This window comes from Hemicordylus capensis, chromosome 5 (genome assembly GCF_027244095.1).
Source record: "Hemicordylus capensis ecotype Gifberg chromosome 5, rHemCap1.1.pri, whole genome shotgun sequence".
Classification (NCBI taxonomy): domain Eukaryota; kingdom Metazoa; phylum Chordata; class Lepidosauria; order Squamata; family Cordylidae; genus Hemicordylus; species Hemicordylus capensis.
In genome coordinates this window covers 1,398,197-1,419,521 of record NC_069661.1, presented here as the reverse complement: position 1 = coordinate 1,419,521, position 21,325 = coordinate 1,398,197, and the positions used below count along the sequence as shown (strand labels likewise).

The following is a 21,325-nucleotide window of genomic DNA, read 5'->3' as shown; positions in this document are numbered from 1 at the left end:
CCATGAAGTTAGCCAAACTCCTCTTAAAGCCATCCAGGTTGTTGGCTGTCACATCTTGTGGCAAAGAATTCCACAAGTTGATTATGCATTATGGGAAAAAGTACTTCCGTTTGTTGGTCCTAGATTTCCTGGCAATCAATTTCATGGGATGACCCCTGGTTCTAGTGTTATGTGAGAAGGAGAAGAATTTCAATCTATCCACTTTCTCCACACCATGCATGATTTTATAGACCTCTATCATGTCACCCCGCAATCGTCTTTTTTCTAAACTAAAAAGCCCCAGGTGTTGTAGTCTTGCCTCATAAGAAAGGTGCTCTAGGCCCCTGATCATCTTGGTTGCCCTCTTCTGTACCTTTTCCAGTTCTACAATGTCCTTTTTGAGATGTGGTGACCAGAACTGTACACAGTACTCCAGGTGTGGCCACACCATAGTTTTGTATAAGGGCATGATAATATAAGCCGTTTTATTTTCAACCCCCTTCCTAATGATCCCTAGCATGGAATTGGCCCTTTTCACAGCTGCAGCACATTGAGTTGACACTCTCAATGAGCTGTCCACCACGACCCCAAGATCCCTCTCCTGGTCAGTCACTGACAGCTCAGATCCCATCAGCATATACATGAAGTTAGGGATTTTCGTCCCAACGTACATCCCTTTACACTTGTCAACATTGAACCGCATTTTCCACTTTGTCGCCCACTCCCCCTGTCTGTAGAGATCCTTTGGGAGCTCCTCAAAATCTGTTTTGGATTTCACTAACCAAAAGAGTTTGGTATCATCTGCAAATTTGGCCACCTCGCTGCTTACCCCTACTTCTAGATCATTTATGAATAAATCAAAAAGCACCATCCCAGTACAGATCCCTGGGGGACCCCACTTCTTACTTCCCTTCATTGTGAACACTCTCCATTTATCCCTACTCTCTGTTTCCTGTCTTTCAACCAGTTAGCAATCCACACATGTACTTGTCCCCTTATCCCATGACCACTAAGTTTCCTCAGAGTCGTTGATGAGGAACTTTGTCAAAAGCTTTTTGGAAGTCTAGGTATACTATGTCAACTGGATCACCTTGATCCACACACTTGTTGACACTCTCAAAGAACTCAAAAGGTTTGAACGTAAGAAGCATGAATATGGGAAAGCTCAACACAGTGAAAGATGAAATGAATTGACTACAGATTGACATCTTGGGCATCAGTGAATTAAAATGGACTGGAATGGGACACTTTCTGTCAGAAAACCATACCATTTACTACTTAGGACATGAAAACCAAAGGAGGAATGGTATTGTTTTCATAGAAAGGAAGGATACAATACTTGGATACAATGCAGCCAGTGACCAACTAATATCAGTTAGATTTCGTGGACAACCCTTTAACATGACAGTTCTTCAGGTCTATGCCCCAACAACTGATGCAGAAAAAGAGGAAGTTGATGAGTTTTATGCTCAAATCCAGTCTGAAATTGACAGAACATGCAAACAAGATATGATGCTGGTGGTTGGAGACTGGAATGCCAAAGTTGGAAAAGGGAAGGAGGAAAACACAGTCGGCTTATATGGCCTAGGAAACAGAAACAAAGCAGGAGAACGACTTATTAGTTTCTGCCAAGCCAATGATCTCTTCATTGCTATCACATTCTTCAAACAACCAAAGCGGTGCCTATACACATGGACATCGCCAGATGGAGTACATAGAAATCAAATTGATTACATTATTGGTGGAAGAAGGTGGAAAAACTCAGTTATAACAGCAAAGACATGGCTGGGGGCAGATTGTGGAACCTATCATGAACTGCTCATGTGCAAGTTCCAAGTCAAGCCAAAGCAGAAAAACAAAGCTATCCAGTTCCCATGATATGATCTTGAGAATGTACCAACCATTTTCAAGGAGAACATCAGGAACCGCTTTGAAGTTCTGAACCTCATTGATAGGGAACCAGAGGAACTGTGGAATAAAATCAAAGAAGTTGATAAGGACAAATGTGAAGAGAGACTGCCAAAGACCAAGAAACAGAAGAAAGCAAAATGGATGTCACAACAGATGGTGGAAATTGCCATGAAGAGGAGAGAAGCCAAAGTCAAGAAAGATAAAGGCGTCACAAAGGAACTTAATAGGGAATTTCAGAAAGCTGTTAGAAGAGACAAGGAGCAGTACTACAATGACATCTGTAAAGACCCTGAGGATAGAAATCAACACGGAAAAACAAGTCAAGTTTTCCAAAAGATCTCTGAACTCAGAGGGAGGTTCCAGTCTCAAATTGGTATGTTAAGGTATGCTAAAGGACAGATAATAACTGATTCAGAGAAGATCAAACAGATGGAAGGAGTATACTGAAAATCTGTATAGCAGGGATGTCAACACCCAAGATACTCTAGAAGATATTCCCTACTTGCAAGAACCTCTAGTACGGGAAGATGAAGTTAGATCAGCACTCCAGTCATTACCAAGTCGGAAGGCTACAGGAATTGATGGAATCGCTATAGAAATATGGCAGGCAACAGAAGAATCAGTCAAGGCTCTAACCAAACTATGCCAGCAAATGTGGAGAATGATAGAATGGCCAACAGATTGGAAGAGGTTAGTCTACATACCCATACCAAAGAAAGGAGACTTAACGGATTGCGCAAACCATAGCACAATATCCTTACTTTCACATACAAGCAAAATAATGCTCAGGATCATCCAATGCAGATTAGAGCCCTATGTGAAAATGAAATGCCGGAGGTTCAAGCTGGTTTCAGAAAAGGCCGAAGAACAAGAGCAATCATTGCTGATGCACGCTAGACAATTCAGCAAGCCAAGAATACCAAAAAGAAGTCAATATGTGCTATATTGACTACAGAAAAGCCTTCAATTACATCGACCATGTCAAGTTGTGGAATATCTTTAGGAAAATGGGCATCTCAGAACATCTCATTGTTCTCATGAGAAACCTATAGTGGTGTGCACGGAACTGGAGCCTACATCACCCCTTGCTCTAAGGTAGGGCTGCTCAACTTTGGCCCTCCTGCAGTTGTTGGCCTACAACTCTCACAAACCCTAGCTACTGGCCACTGTGGCTGGGAATTATAGTCCAAAAATAGCTGGAGGACCAAAGTCAGAAGAACATAAGAACAGCCCTGCTGGATCAGGCCCAAGCAGGCCTATCTAGTCCAGCATCCTGTTTCACAAGGTGGCCCACCAGAGGCCGCTGGAAGCCTACAGGCAGGAGTTTAAGTCTAAGGCATAATGTTTGACTAAGGAAGACAGGGTAGTCCACGTAGCAGCTCAGCAGATTGAGTCCAAGGGCATCCCCCTGCCAGAGACCCTGGAAGTCTCCAGAGCACAGGTCAAATGCACTTTAACAGAAGGGGGGGGGGTTGTGCTCCTGCCCATTGGTATGCTAATTTGATGGTGTGAACAATCCGATTTGATATGGACTGAGAGGAAGCTTGGCGCCCTTTACTTGGTTCTCCAAGGGTACAAAAAGATACGGAGAGGTTCTGAACGGTGAATTCCTGCGGAGAAGACAGCTATATCATCTGGCAGCCAGGCCATTGTTTATTTTATTTTATTTTACTTAACATATTTTTATACCACCCAAAACTTACGTCTCTGGGCGGTTTACAACAAAATAAAAACAGAAAAAGTAAAACATTAGTTAAAAGAACAAAAAGTTTAAAACATTACAACAATTTAATATTTTTAAAAGAATATTTTAAAACAGCATTAAAACCATTAAAACAATATTAATTAAAAGCCTGGGTGGACAGATGTGTCTTTAAAGACTTTTAAAGAATTGTCAGAGATGGGGAGGCTCTTATTTCACTAGGGAGCCCATTCCAAAGCCTCGGGGCGGCAGCGGATGCCTGTCCCTGAGTGGCCACCAGACGAGCTGGTGGCAAATGCAGACGGACCTCTCCAGCAGATCTCAGTGGGCGGTGGGGTTCATGACGAAGAAGACGTTCTCTTAAATACCCAGGGCCCAAGCCGTTTAGGGCTTTATAGGTTATAACCAAAACCTCGTATTTTGCCCGGAAACATATTGCAGCCAGTGTAGCTCCTTCAATACAGGAGTTATATGGTCTCTCCGAGATGACCCAGAGACCAACCTGGCTGCTGCATTCTGGACCAACTGTAGTTTCTGGACTACATACAAGGGCAGCCCCACATAGGGTGCATTACAGTAATCCAGTCTGGAGGTTACCACTGTTTTGAGGTCGTTCATCTCAAGAAACAGACGCAGCTGGCGTATCAGCCGAAGCTGATAGAAGGCACTTCTGGCCACTGCCTCAGCCTGGGACACCAGGGAGAGGCTTGGATCCAGAAGCACCCCTAGACTGCGTACCCCGAGAGTAGGCGTAGAGGGGCAATGTCTGGATGCAACAATGCCTTCTATTCTGCCGTGTTGGGATAGAAGGTCTGGGCAGCAAGCGAGGTGGTGGAAGATTCCCTGCAACAGGCAGAGAAGGCATGGGCACTAATGACACTTGGGCCACCAGGGTATTATCAGAATGCATTGTGTCTTGTCCCTTTGTATTTTCTGCAGGAATTAGAGGGATTGGAGGGAACAGGTAAGTGGAGTGCTCCAGCGGAGCGTGAAGGCATCTCCGAGAGAGCCTGAGCCCAGGCCGGCCCTTGTGAAGAAGAGAGTGCACGGATGGCTGTCAGGGCTTGTGAAGAGGTCCATGTGTGGCATTCCCCATATTTGGAAGATCCTGTGAAGTACAGCCGGATTGAGCTTCCACTTGTGAGACGAGAAGCGTGAGATGAGCTTCCACTCGTGAGGCATCCTGCTGAGGTAGTCTGCTCCAACGTTCTTGATGGCCCTGACAGCAGACAGGGAAGCGTGATGGTGCAGAGCCCAGTGCCACACCAGCAGAGACCGGGAGCCTGTGTCCCTTTGACAGTTTATGTAGCTTTGACAGTTGTGTGATCTGTCATGACTTGTACGTGACAGCCGGAAGCATCATGACGGAAGTCCCTCAGGGCTTTGAATACTGCAGTAGTTTATGTGATGGGCCTCTCGAGGGGACCATCTGCAGTTTATTTAGAGGTCCCAGAGGTGGGCAACCCATCTGGTTTCCGCCACGTCCATAATAAGAAAGGCTTGAGGGCCCGGAGGGCTGAATGGCATGGATCTGGACAGTTTGGGGTGAGAAATCCATCAGATGAGGGACCAGCAAACCCAGGGAGGACTGCAAAGTAGTCTTGTGTTGGGAGTCTCGCTGGCGGCTGAAGATGTCCACTGCAGCTGCCGCATACAAACAAGAGGCAAGGCGGCCATGGTTGATGCCATGAGACCCAACATGTGCTGTATGGATTTTGCCTGATGCAGAACACCCCTCCATAGGGAGGCAGCCACGGCCCTGATGTGCCCTATGCAGTCTGGTGGCAGGTAAACTGCAGGTTGGATGGAGTCGAAGGTAGTCCCTAAAAGGTTTATGACGCAAGTGGTCTTCTTGTAATTTACCTGGAGCCCCAGACTTCGGACGAGGTCCAGGGTAACAGGAAAATGAGTGTGAGCAAGGCAGAGTGGGAGTGTGCACTCAGGAGCCAATAGTCTAAATACGGGGAAATTTGGGCACCTTGCTCCTGCAGGTGATCTATTATTACTAACATACACTTATTACTTTATTACTAACATAAACTCTCGCGGCGGAGGACAGGCTGGAGGGCATAGCCTTGAACTGGAATTTTTGAGATCCAATTTGAAACCGAAGATGCTTTCTCTGTTGCGTACGGATTGTGACGCGAAAGTATGCATCCTCCAGATCTATGAAGCTGAACCACATACCCCTTAACAGCAAGGGGAGAATGGCTAAGATGGTAAGCATCCAGAAATGCTACGAACGTATTCAGAGTGTGTAAGTCCATGATCGGGCGCAGGCCGCCGACTTTTTTCAAAATGGTAAAGTAGAGGGAGAAGAAAATGTCTGTCAGATGGGAAGGGATTGCTTCTATGGATCCTTTGTCCAAAAGGGTACAAATTTCTCCCCTTATGTCTGCCATCAGGAAGGTGATCCTGCATCCAGAGCATGGAGAGCACTGTAGAAATTCTATGCTGTAGCTCATATTCCCCTCAGGGGATAGAGCCGCTCTGGGAAGCGCATCTAGGCTCCAAGTTCCCTCCCTGGCAGAATTTCCAAGATAGGACTGAGAGAGATTCCTGCCTGCAACCTTGGAGAAGTCGCTGCCAGTCTGTGGAAACAATACTGAGCTAAATAGACCAATGGTTTGACTCAGTATATGACAGCTTCCTGTGTTCCTATGTAAACTGATAATAGAGATGACCCAATTGTCCGTAGTAACAATTCCCCACACGTCCAAGAAGGGGTGCAGCCACATCCCAGGCTGAAGGTAGTCATGCCTGTTTATGGTAGGAGGCATTCCTTGGCTTGGACAGATGAGATCTTGAAGATGGAAAGGACTTCTTCCTATACTGATGAAACCTGTTCTGGTGAAAGGATTGGTCAGAAAAGACTGGAAAAAGCTTCTTGATGAAAAAGAATGTTGGGTCCAAGAGGATGTATTGTGCCTGGGGAAGCCAAGGAAGAGGATGACCAACTCATAGAACGAACCATGGTACAGTGTTTCTGAACCCGCTTCAAGGTATAATCCGTCTTGGCCCAAAAAGAGCCTGGCCATCGAAGGGCGAGTCCTTGATCCTCATCCTGGCCTCTCTGTTCACTCTCTCTACTCCATGCATAATTTTATATGTCTCTATCATGTCTCCCTGAAGTCACCTCTTTTCTAAATGAAAGAGCCCCAGATGCTGTAGCCTTGCCTCATAAGGAAGACGCTCAAGGACCCTGATCATCTTGGTTGCCCTCTTCTGCACCTTTCCCAGTTCTATAATGTCCTTTTTAAGATACGGTGACCATAACTATATACAGTACTCCAAATGTGGCCGCACCATCATTTTGTATAAGGGCATTATAATATTAGCATTCTTATTTTCAGTCCCCTTACTAATGATCCTTAGCATGGAATTAGCCTTTTTCACAGCTGTCACACATTGAGTTGACACTATCAACAAGCTGTCCACCATGACCCCAAGATCTCTCTCCCGGTCACTGACAGCTTAGATCCCATCAGCATCTAGTCTATGTGAAGTTGGGGTTTTTTGTCCCAATATGCATCACTTTACACTTGCTTACACTGAACCACATTTGCCATTTTGTTGTCCACTTGCCCAGTTTGGAAGGAGTCTTTTGGAACTCCTCCTAATCTGCTTTGGATTTGGTGTCTGCCAATCGAGTCCAGTTTTCTGCCCTCTCTGTTAATGGGACCAGACAAGGTACAGCTGCAGGATTTAACTTGTGCCATCTCGACTACAATGGAATTTGGTGCGGGTTTTGCAGAATAAAGTCTCAACCCACTTGAGACTCTGTAAATGTTCTTAATCATTTTAGACATTGGTGCAACAGAGGAGGGTTTCTCCCAACAAGAGCAGGCAATGTACTAAATCTGCATTCATAGGTAAAGATACAGAAGATTGCACATCCACATCAGTTAGGTCAAAAACTGCATTCTAAGACAGTTTGATTTGGTCCTGGACCTGAAGACTCAGAGCAGTGGCCATTTGCAAAATCTGTCCAGTGAAAGAATGTAAGTCTTCCGAAGGGATGGGGGTTAGGATCCTCAATCCAGGTGTCATGGCCCAGACCTCTGAGTCAGAAGGGTCAGAGGAGGAGCGGGAGGATTTGGTTGGGAGAGCAGGCTCAGAAGCACAGCAGGAGGTCTTGGCTGTGAGAACAGACTCTGAAGCCGAAGTGGAATGGCAGCAGACAGGGGAATCTGAACAGCTGGCAGAGATGAGGGCTGAGGAGACTGATCAGGAGGAAGCTGGAATTTCACCTGAAGAAGACCTCTCAAGAGAAAGGCTCAGTGGAATACACGCAAGTGCAAGATCTCGCAGGAGAGGGAACAGAAATGCTGAGTCAGGACAGCCTGATTGGCTGCCGGTTATTTCGAGCCCTATATCAAGCAAATGCTGTTCCTGAGACGGTACTGTCAGCAACGTTGCCTACCGCAGACAGTGTTCCTCGTGCTTATAATTGTTCAATCTTTCTTGTATCAGCCTGTCCTTATTCTGTTCCTTCCTTGCTCCTTTATTTCAGTAATTGCTCAGATATCGTACAGGGGGGTACCTAGTTTAGTTTCAAGGGGTCTTTATTTTGTTTCTACTGCTTTATCTTTGAGAGTCATCCTTCGCTTTCATCTGTGCAGCTAAGCTGCTACTTTCTTATCTACAGAATTTCTATCTTGACTCACAGAAGAGGAGCTGGAGGGACCATCAATCCTGTCGGGTGAGCCATGCCAACATATTTACAACGCCAGGCAGGAGGTATAGACCTAGAGATCACTTCAGGTGCATCTAAGTTGTCTGAGATGTCTTCCAGGCCTGAATCCAACTCTGTAGATTGGAGAATACGATCAGGTGGGGCAGTGCCCACTACACCCTGAGAGACGTCAGAGGTGGGGGTGGGGTGCTGGCCCCTGGGCAAGCCAGGGAGGGGTATCTGTGTACAGGAGTGGGGGCGAGATTGTTGGCCCCTTTCAGGAAGCATCTCAGGTGAGGGTGGAGTAGGGAAGAGCCCTGAATATTAGGGTCCAATGCCAAGGAGAGGGCCAAAACTTGTCAGTGTAAGGTGTTAGGTCGAGGACTGATGTCTAAGCCCTCCTGGAGGAATAAAAGCATTTCAGGAATTCCAGCTGAGGAAGATATGAAGTGTTTTCTGCGCATCCATCTCAAAAAGATTGCCCAGGGGGCCTGGTATATCTGATTGGTGGAAGGTCTTCATGATGTAAGGATGGTGTCCTGAACTGAGATGGAATACTGGCTATCCCTTAACGCGGAGCGCTCAATGTCCAAGTGTAGAGCTGGAGCCATTCTGATGAATAATGGGGCCTTGAGATAGAAGATCCAGAAGAGAGGCCAAGGGACTTTGATAGAAAGTGCGGCCAGATCTGAAAACCATGGCCTTCTGGGCCAGTGTGGAGGAGTCTTGCCTTTTCCTGAATGAGTTTCCATAGAACTTTGGCAATGATGGCTGTCAGAGGGAATGTGTATAGCAGCCCTTGTGGCCAGGGGGACAGAAGCGCATCCGTAGCTTCCACCAGGGGAGAGTGGAACCTGTTGAAGAACCTGGGAAGTTGATGATTGCATGGGGAGGCGAAGTGGCCTACGTTTGGAAGTCCAAGCTTGGCTGTCATCAAGTCAAATACTTCTGGATGCAATGACCATTCTGCCAGATCTATGCTCTTTTGGCTCAGCCAGTATGCTCTCAGATTTGCTGTCCCCTTGAGATGTTCTGCTGATAGGGAGACCAGATGAGCCTCCGCCCAAGTGAAGAGAAGGGATGACTCCATCAGGACACGGGATTTGGTTCCCCCTTGATTCATGACATGGGACTTCGCTGTCATGTTGTCTGTGAGGACGTGTATGTGTCAGAGAAGAATCAGGGGCAGGAACTGCAACAGGACCAGATGAATCACCCTTAGTTCAAAGCAGTTGATGGTGTTTGTTGCCTCCAGTATCAACCAGGTCCCCTGGGTGAACTGGCTGAGGCAGGGCGCAACCCACCCACCCCCTGCACCAACCCAAGAGGCTGACATCTGTTATTATCGTGATCCTCCTCTGGTGGTACTAGGGGAAGACCTAGAAGTATGTTGGGAGAAATCCACCAATCGAAGGAACGGCGGACCTCCTGAGGAACTGTGACTGCTCTGTGGGTCTTGGCCATGATTTGGTCCTGGAAGGGGAGGAGTAGACATTGTAGAGGGCGTGAATGCCAGCGAGCCCAAGGGGTGCACTCTAGGCATGAAATCATGGATCCCAAAAGCTGTACTAGGAACATGAGGTCCACTGAGAAGCTGTTCAGGAGGGGTAGGATGATGACTGCAATCTTGTCCCTGAGATTGGACGGCAGGGAGACTATCCCGTCTGGTGTCTAATAGGGCCCTCAGATGTTGGAGGGACTGCGATGGGGTCAGGTGGCTCTTTGGTAGCTTTACCACAAATCCATGTATCTGTAGGAGATGTAAGGTCTTCAGTACTTCCCATCTGGTCTGGGAAATGGAGGAGTGGATCAAAAGGTCATCTAGATATGGATGGACGTGAAGGGCTTTCATACGCAATCAAGCAATAAGGGCCACCATGATCTTGGTGAAGACTTGCAGAGCTGAGGAAAGCCCAAAGGGGTTTACGTACTGAAAGTGTAGATTGTTGTGGAGAAACCAGAGAGATTTTTGGTGGGATGGATGGATCGGGACGTGAAAGTATGCTTCTGACAAGTCGATGGAAGCTAAGAACTCTCCTTTTTTTCACTGCTTAATTGATTGTGCACAGTGATTCCATCCTGAAGGGTCTCTTTTGAATGATGTGATTTAGGTTCTTCAGATCCAGGACAGCTCTCCAGGAACCATCCTTCTTGGGCACCAGAAAAATAATCGAATAAACGCCCCAACCTTGGGGGATGGGTTCTGACAGGGGGATGGATTCGATTGCCTGGATCTGAGTCAAGTGTTGAATCACTAGAGACATCTGTTGCACCTTCATTGGATTCCTGGAGGATGGGGTAGGGATGAAAGAATTTGGAGGGTGTGAAGAGAACTCTAGAAGGAGACCCTGTGAAATGGTCTCCAGGACCTAGTCATCAGGGGTAGACTGACTCCATACCTTTGAGTAACTTGGGAGCCAGCCCCAGACCGACAAGGCATCATTGTTTGCGACCGTGTTGGGGAGCAGGTGTATTGGGGTGTTTGAATGGCTGTTTTTTGGAATTTCCTCAGGTTTTGCTGTTGCCACTGGGAGCGCCAGGATGACCTGGAGTTGAAATTGTATGATTTAGTATCTCTGAAGTTAGTAGAAATTGTTCTGGAGAATGACCGGTAGGAACGAAGTTTATTAGGCATGTTCCTAAAGGGTCTATGAAAGTCCCTCCTAGTGGAGGGCATAGCTGTTTTCTTATCTCTCGTTTCCATGAGGACAGGCTTGAGGGAGTCCCCAAACAGCTTGGCTCCTACGAAGGGTGAAGAAGTGAGGTTAAGCTTAGATTTAGGATCAACTCACCAGTTTTTTTAACCAGAGACACTTTCTAACCGCCATCCCTGCTGCAATAGATCTGGAGGCCTGTTGGATGCAATCCAAACTAGAACTGGCCATGAAGGCTGTGGCCTTGGCTAATTTATTGATGCCCTGTCTAAGCTTCTTGTTCTCGGGGGGCACGAACTGAACTAACTCAGCCCATAAAAGAGAGGCTCGAGCGAAGATGGAATTAGAAACAGCAGCTCTAACTACTAAGGATGAAGAGTCGTGTACCATGCGAAGAAGAAAATCACATTTTTTTAATCCTTGGACACTTTCAACTGTTCATCCCCATCCTTATTCATGAGTGTACCAGAAACCAATTGAGCCACTGGGACATCAACCACAGAAGAAGCCAACAGAGCCATAACATCACTGGGGAAAGAGTAGAGCTTTTTAGGACAAGGAACTGTGGGTTTAGCTGCGAAGATAACTTTCTATTCAGCCATCATAGTCTCCCTAAACAGAGGGGGGGAAGGTACAGCACAAGAGGGAACAGAGGTGGAAGGGGAAACCATCTGGTCTAGACTTGCCAGCTGTTCTGAGACCACCTCAGGAGAAACATCTTTGATAGTTATCCTTGCCTTGGCCAGGAATAGTTCAAAGTCTGCAGCTGAAATGAAACGAAGGTGATTGAGTAGAAGTTTCTTCCTTGGAAAGTTTTCCCTACTCAGACGAGGAATTGGAGGACCCAGAAGGAAGAGGTTTTGGGGTAGGTTTCGAAGGGATAGTGGGGGCAGAAGGAGCTGAGGGAGCTGGAGAAGGGTGAAGGCATGAAGGTCCCTTGAGGGGAGGGGAACCTCTTGAGAAGAGGAGGGTTTTTTGTCATGTTTTCCCTTGAGATGTCTAGGTAAAAAGTGTCCCCTCTCATTCGAAGGAATAACCCCCTTGTTGGGGCTGGGAAAGGATAGGAAGACAGGTTTAGATGGATGTTTTGGTCACGGTGGCCCGGGAACTACTGGAGGCTGTATGGGAATGGGGGGAGGAAGGGAAAGTGCTGGAGAAGTCATAACTTTCAGCTTCTTTTGAAAAAACTCCCTTAGCCAACACTCAGTGCGAGGGGAAAGCTGTTCACTGCGGTTAGAGCTCCCCGAAGGGGAATTACTCACATGCCCTGTCAGCAAAGGCGGTAGACCACCAGAAGCTGACACCGGCAGGGAAGGGGCGGTCGGGTGACCGGGATTCAACAGTCTTGCTGGCTGGGATGTGAGGGGAATGACTGGTGAACCAGGTTCCCGCTACCTCTGATGTTTGCCAGATATCTGTCGCAGGCATAAGTAGAGCGTCCGCCGGGTTGGCCGCCACGTCAGTGCCGCCCTGAACTTGTAAGATGGCAGGAGGGAGCCGTCGGGGCACACACTGTTGGCAGACAGCTTGAAGGAGCAGCCGTTTGATTAATCTGACCACAAGCAATTCTGATTTCTTCTTGTGTTTTTTGGAATGCTCGTGTGGCTGTTTCATCTTTTTGGGAGGCTCAGAGCACTCCTCTTTAAGGTGCCTCATCTTTTTGGAGACTTTTTGGACATTCTAGGCTCCAGGCTCATGGTGGGCAGAAAAGAATCTGCAACAAGTGTGGAAGGGATCGTTGTGTTTGCCATGTCGGCAGAAGGAGAACGGGATCATTTGGAGTCTCGCAGGGGAAATACGGGCTTTCCTTCTGGTTTGGCTGGGGCTTTGCTGTCTGACTGGGGGGCTTTGGAAAAGGAACTCCCCAGGAGATCCCCGGCATGAGCAGGCTCCATAAGGAGTGACAGAAAATGGTGAGGGGGAAATGAAAGAGAAACAAACAAAACGCAAAAAAAGGAGCCAATGGACCGAATCAATAAAAAAATGTTTCAGTCTTTGAAAAGGCAAATAAAAAGAAAAATGACTCCTTTCCCATGCTTGAATAATGGAGAGGGAGAGAGGAGGGCAGGAGGAAGGAAAAAACTAGCCTGAGCTAAGGACTGATCAGAGCTCTCTCGAACAGCTGTTCCTTGAGGCGAGACAGTAACAGAACTGGGGGTTTGGAGCCTCCTACCCAACTACCAGATACAAGCTTCTGCTTTGAAATTCTACTTCCTGTCACATGAATAAAAACAAGATAAATAAACTATTAGAAACAATTAAACATTAAAACAATTAAAAACCATTTAAGCATCAATAAAAGCCAGGCTAAAAATGTGTCTTTAGGGCTCTTTTAAAGTAAAGTAAAGTTCTGCCTTCGAGTCGGCGTCGACCCCTGGCGACCACAGAGCCATGTGGTTTTTGTTTGGTAGAATACAGGAAGGGTTTCCCATTGCCATCTCCTGCACAGTCAAGGTGGATAATGATGTTAAGCCTGGAATGTCTACAGGGAGCACATTCTACAGCCCAGGAGCAACCGCAGAGAAGACTCGTCCCGGAGTCACCGCCAGACGAGCCAGCAGTAGACAGAGACAGACCTTCCTTGATGGCCTTAAGACGAAGTGGGGATCATGCAGAAGAAGGCAGCGCTCTCCCAGGTAGCTCGGACCTAAGTAAGCCATTTAGGGCTTTAAAGGTAATTACCAGCACTTTGTATTTTGCCCGGAAACCTTTCGACAGCCAGTGCAATTGTGTTAAAACAGGCACAATATTATGGTCTCTCCGAGAAGCCCAAGACCAGTCGGGCTGCCACATTTGGGACTATCTGAACTTTCCCAGCTACCAACCAAGGCAGCCCTATAAGGCCCTCTCGAAATGTCCGTGATGGCCAACTCTTCCTGTTTCTTGGCTCCCGTCTCAAGTGCGCGCTTCTGTTTCTTGACAAGCATTTCCTTTAATGGTTTGAGAACTTGCCCTTTAGGACTTGCAGGGACCCCTGTGCACCAGCAGCCATGGAAAGTTGGGAGGCAGCTCCGGGGAATTCTCCTTGCCTCCCGTCCTCCCAGCGCTGCCTCACGCTTCTTGGGCAAGGCACTTCTGCTTAATTTTTGTCAGTTTACTCACTGCAAAGTTCAATTATAGCATAATGTAATACTAAGTGCCCACCTCACAATGAGGGTTAATTAATGTTTGAGCAGCACCTTGGAGAAGTAAAGTGCTAGTTAAGTGCTAAAGCAGACTCCCCTACGATGCTGGTTCTGAATCACGTAAAGCCAGGACTGGGCAACATTAAAAAGCAGCCGAAGGAAACAGCAACTGGGTCTCTGCCTGGAAGCCAGGTGGCCCAGGGAAAGGCACAGCAAGCCCCACAGCCTGCCAGCTCCTCCCAGCAGCACACGTGGCAGAGCAATCTTTGCTTGCCGCTTCCTGCCTCCAGACTGCAAGACCCTCTCAGGTGGGACACAGAAGCTGCCTAGCTATGTATAGCAACCGGGCAGAAAAGCAAGACATCCTCCAGTGGAGATGCAGAGCGGCTCCCTTTCTTCCACCCAGAGGAAGCATCTTTCAGACACAGCGCAACAGCAGAGCTTCCTCCACTCTTCGTTCAGCACTGCAGTGCACCATGGGAAGAGCGAGGGGGACCCCTCAGCAAACCAGGGGGCCTCACCTCCCGGGGCTCAACGCTACCTCACTGCAGGGTGCACAATGGACCTGCTTCCATGCACCAAGGACAAGTCTGAGGTGTTCTCTACCCCCAACTGGCACAGGAAGCCAGGAAGGGGGATCAGCCAAGAATTGGGGACTGGCTGGATCTTGGAAAAGCAGTTTGGAGCTCCCCATCCACGCTTCCAGCAGGACGACGACCACAGACAGATGCAGCCTCTTCTGGAGAACCAGCCATGGCAGCAAGTGACAGGAGCCCTGAAGGGGCCTAGGGACTTCTTGACCAGCAACTGGAGAAGCAACAGAAGCTGAAATGTTGGTAGCCACGTCCGTGCATCTTATGAAGCGGAGCAGAAGTAAACAGAAATAAAACGCCGCTTCCTTTACCTTTTGGAAGGCTCACACCATTCTCAAGCCAAGCAAAACTCTCTTCCCAAGGGGTCACTTCTGCAGCACACATTCCCCAAAACTGATTTCAGACTTCACTGGCGCTTATGGTTTAGAAGCAAAGCTGCAAACTCCAGCTTTGCACCTTCAAAGCAGCAGTGTTATTTGCTGTGGCTCTTGTGGGCAGACATCCAAAGAGGACTCATGGGAACCATCCAATCCATCTGAGCTTCATGTACCCCAATTAAGCCAATCAACTGAGGATGAAGCAAAGTGAAATCCCTGCCGGCCATGTTTCCAGCCTAGTGTGCAGAGAACTGGTCTCCAACCTGCTCTTCCAAGTAAATGGCCCAGAGCCAAAGCCTTTGTCCAAGGAAAGGCATCGTGGCGGCTACATCAGAGGGGCGGACACAAAAATGGAAGAGGAAGGTAGAACTTCACAATATCACAGCTAGAGTAGAAGAATTTCACTGGAAAACTTCAGCAGCAAGGAACAAACTTAAGTAATTAATTATTCTTGGAAACATCAAACACCAAAGTGCCAATTTGCTTGCATTTATGCAAAATAGCCAACAGTCTCCTTAATTTATGCAAACTCAGCGGCATAAAGGACAACACAGGAAAACATCTCAAAATGCCCCCAAAAAACATGTGCTTGAGATACACATACACGCTTCACTTCGATTTCCAACCCCTTCCATGCCAAAAGCAAGCGATCATGCTTAAAAAACTATCCCAGTAAAGCCAACAAGCCAAATTGCAACTGGTTCTATTTCCTGATTCATATCATAGGAACATAGGAAGCTGCCATATACTGAGTCAGACCATTGGTCTATCTAGCTCAGTATTGTCTTCACAGACTGGCAGCAGCTTCTCCAAGGTTGCAGGCAGGAATCTCTCTCAGCCCTATCCTGGAGAAGCCAGGGGGGAACTTGGGACCTTCTGCTCTTCCCAGAGTGCTCACACTTCTAGTCTCCCATTCATATGCAACCCGGGTGGACCCTGCTTAGCTAAGGGGACAAGTTATGCTTGCTACTACCACAAGACCAGCTCTCCAAGAGATCATGAATCTCCCCAACACTGTGGGAGAGCATATGTGAAGGCCCTCTCCTCTGACCTCAGAGGTCAGGGCAGCATAAGGTGGCGTTTCTGCAAGCCAGAGCCTGCAACGCTTGGCTGCAGACCCCGCCCCCTTGTCATCACTGGCTCCAGCTAGAAAGACCCCCGCCTCATACTGGGGCAGGAGCCCACCGCACCAGACAGCGGAAAGGATTGTGTCTATTTCTCTGCTTGCAACAGAGAATCCAAAGGAATTCAATGAAGATGAGAAAAGGCTTAGTACGCAGGCTGAGCAGGGAACACGGAAAGGGGCTCTGTTCAGGCCTCCAGAGCAGAAGAAGGAGGAGGAGGAGAGAGGATAATGGTGAGATTTTCAAAACGTTGCCTCAGATAACTGCAAGCCCAACGGCACAGGGCAACTCAGAGTGCTGAACAGGCAGAATGTTAGGTCAGGCCCATCCCTGGAGAAGAGTTCTTGGCAGAGGAAAACCAGGAATTCATAACAGTATTTTCTAGGATGAGAGTAACACCATTTTTAGGACAAGGCTAGAGAAGGACCTTACAAACATCGTACAGACACACGCCTGCACACACACATACATATATACACATTACCTTGGTGACAAAGAGAGTGCGAGGGTCAACGATGTCCAAGAAGTGTCTAAATCGCCCATAAAATGAAGTCTGTGGAGACAGAAAAGCACAATCATCAGACTAGGCAGCCGCCCAAGGAGGTCATTTCACTGGACTGTGATTGGGATCCAGCCACAGGGAGACTGCTCCGGGTCACTCCCCATGGAGGTGGTCGGCACAGGGAGAGCCCAGAGCAACTTGTGGTGCTGGCGGGGCAATTTTCTCCATGTCAATGGAGAGCATGTTTGGCCATGACAAGTGGCCACATGCAGAAAACTGCCCCGCGGCAAGCCTCCTCTGTGGTGGCAACGCCAAGGGGCTGCACCAGAGGCAGGCAGGCTCGGGGTCCACTGCAACCCCTGCTTGGGAAATGCTGATGGGGATCCAGCCAGAGGAGCTCCTCAGCGCCAGCCTGGCCTGCCCAGAGGCCGAATCAGGGCTGCCGACTCAGTTTCCCACAGCAACACTGGCCCTGCCCACGTGGCATCAAGAGAAGCCGCAAGGCACCCAATCCGAAGAGCAAGGGATGAAAGCATCAGGCGCAAGACACTTCCCCGCCCAACGTTCCTGGCAGAAGACAGCAAGGAGCCAGGTGGGGGCAGGGGGGGCGGGTGTCGGTCTTTGCACTGGTCTTCCAGCCAGCGGAGGGCAGCGCCAGCCCCAGGAGAAGGCAGGAGCAAAGGGGCAGGCCACACCGCAAGCGCTGTGGAGCATCCCCCCCCGCACCCTGAGACTTTCTTTGGGGGGCAACACAATCATTTGTCCACTCACTGACGGCATCAAGGGGGAGGGGGCTGGGAAGTGCAGCCCATGCTCTGCCAACTCCTGGCCCCCAAAGAGACCCCCCCCCTTGGCCATTCCTTTTCCTTCTAGCAAGAAGACTCTGCTCATGCCACAGCCGGACTGCTGCTCCAGCTGAAAGTGGGTCCCCGGAACCGCCTGTCAGGTCACAAACCGGCCACGGCCAGGCTTCGCAAGTCCGGGCATGCCGGGATGTGCAGTGACGGGGCTTCCCAGGCCCCACTGTGCCCTGAGCAGCCAGCCTGACAGCCCCTCACTCTGCCCCCACCAGAGCAGCTGTGGAGAGGGAGCCCTGGGCCCGGCCCCATACGGGCCCCGGAAGGAAGTGGCACTGTCCTCGCCCCTTGGCGCCCCGGCCCCCCCTGCATGCCACTCACAGGCGCTCGGAGGCTGCGCCAGATTTCTTCACCCACAGCCGTGGCAGCAGCAGCCTCCATTCACTCCCACGCCCAGCCCCAGCCGGAGGTTCAGAGAGAAGCTCTGCTCAGTCAAGCCACCAAAAGACATTTTAATTGGTGCAGAACCCCTCCAGCTTCTCCCCCTCACATGCACCAGCCTGGCTCACTTACAGACAAAAAGCCTCATTAGAAAATGGTTTGCTAAAACAAATGAGGTCTGGGCAGAGACGCTGCACACGGCAAAGCCAGGCCGAACGGAAGTCAGCCTGAAGCCCACGCTGCTGCCGCCTGCCGCAGCTGCTCCCTCTCCTCCCCACTCCGCACCCTCGTGGCTCCCACTGCCCGCCCTCCACGGGCCTCTCCCCCTCACAGTCCCAGGACCTGCTCCACATCCTCCGAGAACCTGAGCTCCGAGAAAGAAGTGCCCTCGCACAGCCGTGGTCGACAATCGCTGGCAACGGGGAGATGGACCCCAAACAACTGGCAGGCCGTGCAGTGGCAGGAGACGAGGCCTTTGCTCAGGAGCAGAGGGCCTGCTCTGCGGGCAGAATGTCCCAGGTCCAGCCCCCAACGACACCCCCAGAGGCAGGGCCAGCAAGCACCCCCCTCCTCCGCCTCCCCGAGAGCCACCGCCCATCCGCACAGCACGCGAGAAGGACCAAGGATCTGTGTGGAGGCAGGAATGGCTCGTCCCAAAGGGGTGCTAAAGGTTGCTCCTCTCTCTCTCTCTCTCTCTCCCCTGCCCCACCCAAGAGCGGCACTGCCTGCAGGCTGGCCATACGCCAGGTAGAGCTGCACAGTTAACCACAGAGCTCGACCTGACAAATGGCCAGCCTGCAGGCAGCACATCCTCCGGGCAAGCTGGGGGGGAGAGGAGCCCCCCGAGGGGCTGATGCAGCTGCGCCTCCCTGGGCCCCCCCCGGCTCCTGCATGGAGGGCAGCCCCATGGGCCTCCACAGCACAGGCCCTGAGCTCACCCTGCCACTCAGCCAGAGGCTCACGCAGTGCAGAGCGGCACCGGGCGGAGCATTTCCCTGTCTCGAAAGAGTGCAAAGGCGACTGGGTGGGGAGCCTGCAACGAGCCGGGAAGGGAGGACGGGCCTGACACGGGCACCGCCACGTGCTGCTCCACGGAGTGCAGACGTCACCGGCTCTAGCGCCCCCCAAGCCCCAGCCACCCACCTCCCACCCATCAGAAGAGAAAACCTGGCTGCCCCAGGCAGAGCCCGGCCACTCTCCCTCCCAGGAGCTCCATCCCTGGCCCAGGCTGCTCACAAGGGCATCCCTGCTCGGTTGGGATGGACAAGGTCAGTCGGGTTGGGATACCCAGTGCCACCCCATGGCCCGGTGAGGAAGCAGGGAGCGGGCAGCAAAGGAGCATGCAGGACGGAGAGCCTGCCAAGGAACCAAGGAGGCAGTTTTCCATGCCAGCCCCACCAACCCTCTTCATGACCCAACTTGAGCTGAAGGGAGTCTCCCTGCAGGAAAACCAGAACATCCCCAACAGCTGGCTTGGAGGTCTCCAGCAAGGGAGGGAGCCCCCCATCCCCACCAGGGTGGGGGCTGGTTCATCGCTGAACGGCTCTTCCATGAAGAAGCTTCTCCTCATGCGTAATCAAAACCTGCCCTCCTAGATCTTCAGCCCACGTCTTTGCCCTTGGCCATCCGAAGGGAGCTACCTTTGCTTGCCCTCTTAATCTTCTCTCCTCTGGGCTAAACAGATCCAATCCCGCCAACTTTCCCCTGTTGGGCTGCTTTCCAGACCCTTAACCATCTTTGTGGCCTTCCTCCGAGCCAGGTCCAATTTGCTGGCATCCTTCTCCAAGTGTGGTGCGAAGAACCGAGTACTGTGTGGAGCAGGCACTACCGCTACTGAGCGGGATCTCAAAGCCAAGCGCAACGGGCTTAACCCTGGGCAAGGCTGCCCATCAAGGCCTCTGTGAATGCCTCACCAGCTGGAGGCTTTGGGGAGCAAGGCAGTTTTGCAAGCTAGCAAGTCTGAAAACTGGACGGTGCAGTTCACCAGCCAATCCAGGTGTTTGCTCAACCACCTTGTTTCCTTGCCAAGGGAAACTCTTTCAGGAGTGGCTGCAAGAGAGTTGTGAAAGGAAACCCACATGGCCTTTGTGGCTCCTGGCAGTCAGGCTCTCCAGAGGGGGCTTGCACCATAAATACCATTTTGCATGGCGTGGTCCTGCACTGCAGCCTCTCCAAAGCTGGAGAACCCAACTCTGTCCTCCCAGGAGACTGGGGGCCCTCTCTTAGCAGCAGGGAGATGCCTCGGCCCAGCCCCTAGCCCGCCCCCCGGCGCTTGAGCATAAGCTTCTCAACAGCCAAAGAAGCAGGTCCGCCTTGGCCCCAAGAGGCCAAATAACGCTGATTTTGAGACTGCAGCCGTGGAAGCGGAGCCAAAGCAGAGGCTCGGCATGGCCGGCATGGCTGGTGAGCTCAGAGACCAGAGCGCAGGCCCATCCGTTCAGACGTGGGCCGGCACAACAGAGGGAGGGGAACACGCCCACTTCCCAGAAAAGGCCGGGAGTGCTTCCATGCCTCCCGTGACGCTTGGAAAGACCTGTGCCTCTGCAGCGGGAAGGCAGCACCCCCCACCGGGAGCAGGAGCGCTGGAGGAGGGCAGCAGTGGCCCGACTTCAGAGCTGGAGTGGGGGGCGCTCTTCTTCATCTAGGTCAGGATTCTTGTCCACACGTGCATCGCAAAGCCTGCTCAAGGCAGCTCACCATATAAAATATTCGTCCATACAAAGAGGCATCACTTGAGCTGTTGAGATTTTAACAAGCACTCTTGGACTCCACCAACAGGTCTTGATGTTGAGTCTCCTGATGATTAATGTGCAGCTGATCTATAGCTGGCAATCCTGAGCCGGATCTTTTGCTGAAGAGCCCCAGAAGGTGCTCTTGGGCTGGACGTGGCCCCCCTCGCCAACTGCGGCAGAAGGCCTGGAGATCTTCTCCAAGCTCCCCAAAAGGTGTGCTCCAGGCCCCTTTCCCCAGCTCATCTCCCACACCCCAGCACCTCCAAGGCCTCCCACAGCAGCAGGTACATTTCCCCTGCTTCCTCCTCAAAGGTGAAGGGGCTCAAAGAAATCTCCCCTGGCAGGCCGGGCTGCACTCTGCGCCCTTCTCAAGGTCTGCAATACGCAGCACTTGAAAGCCCGCCTCTCCACGCCCACGGCTGCTGCTGCTGCTGATCGACTTGCGAAGTGTATTCCCTGCAAAGCTCAGAGTGCCTTATACATAATAGTTCAAGGAATACACAGATCACCAAGCAAAATGGCAGAAGTTACAAAATCCATCTTGGCTACACACAGACACACACACACAGCCCCACGGAACAAGCAAAACCACGCTGTGCACTGGGCCGCACCGCCTGACCCATTCTGTGCACACGCAACGTCCTACTAGAGTCCTCCTGGACAGACCTCCTTCCTGACGGCTGTGCCTGTTTCTAAGGGGGAGAAACTTGCAT

At 50.5% G+C, this 21,325-nt stretch overlaps 1 protein-coding gene across 2 annotated transcripts in view; it reads right to left on the bottom strand.

The window, feature by feature from the left end:
- SFXN5 (sideroflexin 5) overlaps positions 1-21,325 on the bottom strand; it is a 117,126-nt gene that overhangs the window by 91,688 nt on the left and 4,113 nt on the right. For both annotated transcript variants that reach the window (XM_053255180.1, XM_053255181.1), the window contains exon 2: positions 16,625-16,693. In XM_053255180.1, coding sequence (XP_053111155.1) covers positions 16,625-16,693 — 69 coding nt within the window. The remainder of the gene's footprint in view (positions 1-16,624; positions 16,694-21,325) is intronic.